The following is a 2,814-nucleotide window of genomic DNA, read 5'->3' as shown; positions in this document are numbered from 1 at the left end:
GTGATGCAGGAAACCAGACTTAAAAGGAAGATGAAAAGGGCCAAAATCAGGAGTGAAAATTCTGTACTAAATGAATTTGAAATTGCAATTGCAGAAAATCCTGCACGAGACAATTCTATTTTGTCTCATGAATCTGGTGAAAATTCTGAAACCACTAGTTCATTGAACCCCTCAGTGACCGAATTTGCTTCTAAATCCACAAGACCTCGTGAATGGAAATTCCTCAAGAACTATCCTCAGGAGTTTGTCATTAGGGATGTCTCACAAGGTGTCAAAACTCGTTCCTCCACTAGAAAAGCAAATGAAGAATCAAACATTGCTTTTCTCTTTCAACTAGAGTCTCAAAACATTAAGGAAGCTCTTGATAACCCCTCTTGGATAAAGGCAATGGAGGAAGAGCTTCATGAGTTTGACAATAACCAAGTTTGAACACTTGTACCAAAACTAAATGGAAAGAAAGTGACTAGCACCAAGTGGATATGGAACAAGCTAGGAGAGGATGGTAGCATTGCAAGAAACAAAGCAAGGCTAGTGGCACAAGGATATGACCAAGAGGAAGGAATAGATTTTGATGAATCCTTTGCCCTTGTTGCCCAAATGGAAGCCATAAGACTTCCTTTAGCTTATGCTGCTTATTGTGGTTTCAAATTGTATCAAATGGATGTGAAATGTGCATTCTTGAATGGTGTGATAGATAGAGAAGTGTATGTGGCACAGCCACCTGGTTTTGAAAATAAAGAATTTTCTAACCATGTTTTCAAACTATCAAAAGCTCTTTATGGTTCAAGGCAAGCTTCTAGAGCTTGGTATGAGAGACTTAGCTCTTTTCTTTTGAAAAATGGTTTTCAAAGAGGCACCATATACACTACTCTATTTATTAAGAATTCTAATGATTCTTTCATCCTGGTCCAAATTTATGTTGATGACATTAATTTTGGATCAACCAATGAATCCCTTTGTACTGAATTTGGAAAACTCATGACAAGTGAATTTGACATGAGTATGAAGGGTAAACTGAATTTTTTCCTTGGGCTTCAAATTAAACAAACTGAAAATAGTATTTTTATTCATCAAAAGAAGTATGCCAAGGAACTAGTTAAGAAATTTGGTATGGAAAATGCCAAACCCATGGGAACTCTCATGCACCCTAATTCAAAATTAGAAAAGGGAGAAAATGAGAAAGATGTTGATGAGACTAGGTATAGAGGAATGATTGGATCTCTCATGTACCTTACTTCCTCTAGACCTGATATTGTTCAAAGTGTTGGAATGTGTTCTAGATTTCAACCAAAACCAAAAGAATCACATCTTTCATCAGTTAAAAGGATCATTAGATATGTTCATAGCACATCCAGTTTTGGTCTATGGTATCCTAAGATTGATGATTTTTCTGCAGTTGGTTATTGTGGTGCAGATTTTGTTGGAGATAGAATTGATAGAAGGAGCACATCAGGTATTTGTTGCTTCCTTGGAAAGTCTCTAAACGTGTGGTTAAGTAAGAAGCAGTCCATAGTGGCTTTATCCACTGCAGAGGCTGGATATATAGCTGCTTCTTCTTGCTATTCTCAGCTTATCAATTTGGTTGAAAACTCAACTTGCTGATTATAAATTAAATGCTGAAAATATTCCTTTGTTGTGTGACAATATGAGTGCCATTAATATTTCTAAAAATCATGTTATGCACTCTAGAACTAAACATATTGAAGTGAGATTTCACTCAATAAGAGAACATGTTCAAAAAGAGAATATTAGCATTCAATTTGTTAAATCAAAGGACCAATTAGCAGATATTTTCACCAAACCACTAGTTAAAGACAGATTCTGCATGCTTACAACTAATCTAGGGATTTTAAGTCATGATTCATTATTTGCACCTTGCTTATGTGTTTTTTGAAGTTTTTTTTGTCTCACAGATTGGGATGAGACAATTCTGGATAAATGAAGAACCATCACTTTGAATTTTAAATTTTTGGACTCTAATGCTCATGCTAAATTATCTGGGCCAACCCTAAAATTTCAGAATCTGAGTGGTCCAACATGTTTCCTTAAAACACTACCATCTCTAGGCCCAATGAGTGTTACAAATGATGGACCAATATGTTTCCTTAAATCCTTATTTTCTTTTATTTTATTTTTATATTTTATTTTTATTCTTCTTGTCTTTTAGTGAAAAAGTTTTATTTAAATCAGTTTTTATTTATTTAAATGCTTTTTAAATCAAAACACTTTTTCATGATGTCAAGTCTTTTCAAGGTCAAATCATAGGTGATGCAGTTGCCGTTTTCAAGAAACCTTTTTCTTCATACAGTTTCCAACCCTCTGGCTTTTCTCCTCATAAAGCCTTCCACTAACCCTTCGGCTCCTTCTCCCACTACCATTAGTGCTCCTCTTCATTCAAAACCTGGGTTCACACAAATGAGGAAGAAAATAATTCTTCAAAATTCTCCTCGTGAAAAAGTTCTCAAGCTTCCTCGTGAATAATGATTTCTATGAGGGTGTTATTGCTCACCGTACCTTATGTCCCACCTTTTTGGTTGATTTACAAAATCTGAAAAAGAAAGGTTTTGAGTTTGTTGATAATCTCATTTTTCTGGACTGGAACCATCTTTTTAAAATAAAAAATCGGTTTACCCAGTTTTAGTCAAGGAATTTTATGCAAACATGACTTACCATGAAGGGACTGTTCATTCCTATGTAAAAGGCATTGACATAATTCTGAATAATAAAACCATCAGTAATTCTTTGAAATACACTGATGTTGGTGCATGTGCATATACATCTGGTATGTGGGATGAAGATGTAGGTCTCTTTTTC

At 34.9% G+C, this 2,814-nt stretch overlaps 1 protein-coding gene across 1 annotated transcript; it reads left to right on the top strand.

The window, feature by feature from the left end:
* The first annotated feature begins 1,128 nt into the window (after positions 1-1,128).
* Positions 1,129-2,481, top strand: LOC107489034 (secreted RxLR effector protein 161-like). The gene is made up of 2 exons (XM_016109821.1): positions 1,129-1,453; positions 2,309-2,481. The coding sequence occupies exons 1-2, from the start codon at positions 1,129-1,131 to the stop codon at positions 2,479-2,481; spliced, it is 498 nt and encodes a 165-aa protein (XP_015965307.1).
* Positions 2,482-2,814: the final 333 nt, after the last annotated feature.

This window comes from Arachis duranensis, chromosome 5 (assembly GCF_000817695.3).
Source record: "Arachis duranensis cultivar V14167 chromosome 5, aradu.V14167.gnm2.J7QH, whole genome shotgun sequence".
In the NCBI taxonomy this organism is placed as follows: domain Eukaryota; kingdom Viridiplantae; phylum Streptophyta; class Magnoliopsida; order Fabales; family Fabaceae; genus Arachis; species Arachis duranensis.
This window is presented reverse-complemented; position numbering and strand designations above follow the sequence as displayed.

Excerpts from the sequence above, each read along its gene's own strand:
- LOC107489034 (XM_016109821.1), top strand. The coding sequence starts at position 1,129 with ATGGGAACTCTCATGCACCCTAATTCAAAATTAGAAAAGGGAGAAAAT. Across the intron at positions 1,454-2,308 it reads TGATAGAAGGAGCACATCAG|TTTCCAACCCTCTGGCTTTT; the intron begins GTATTTGTTGCT and ends TTCTTCATACAG.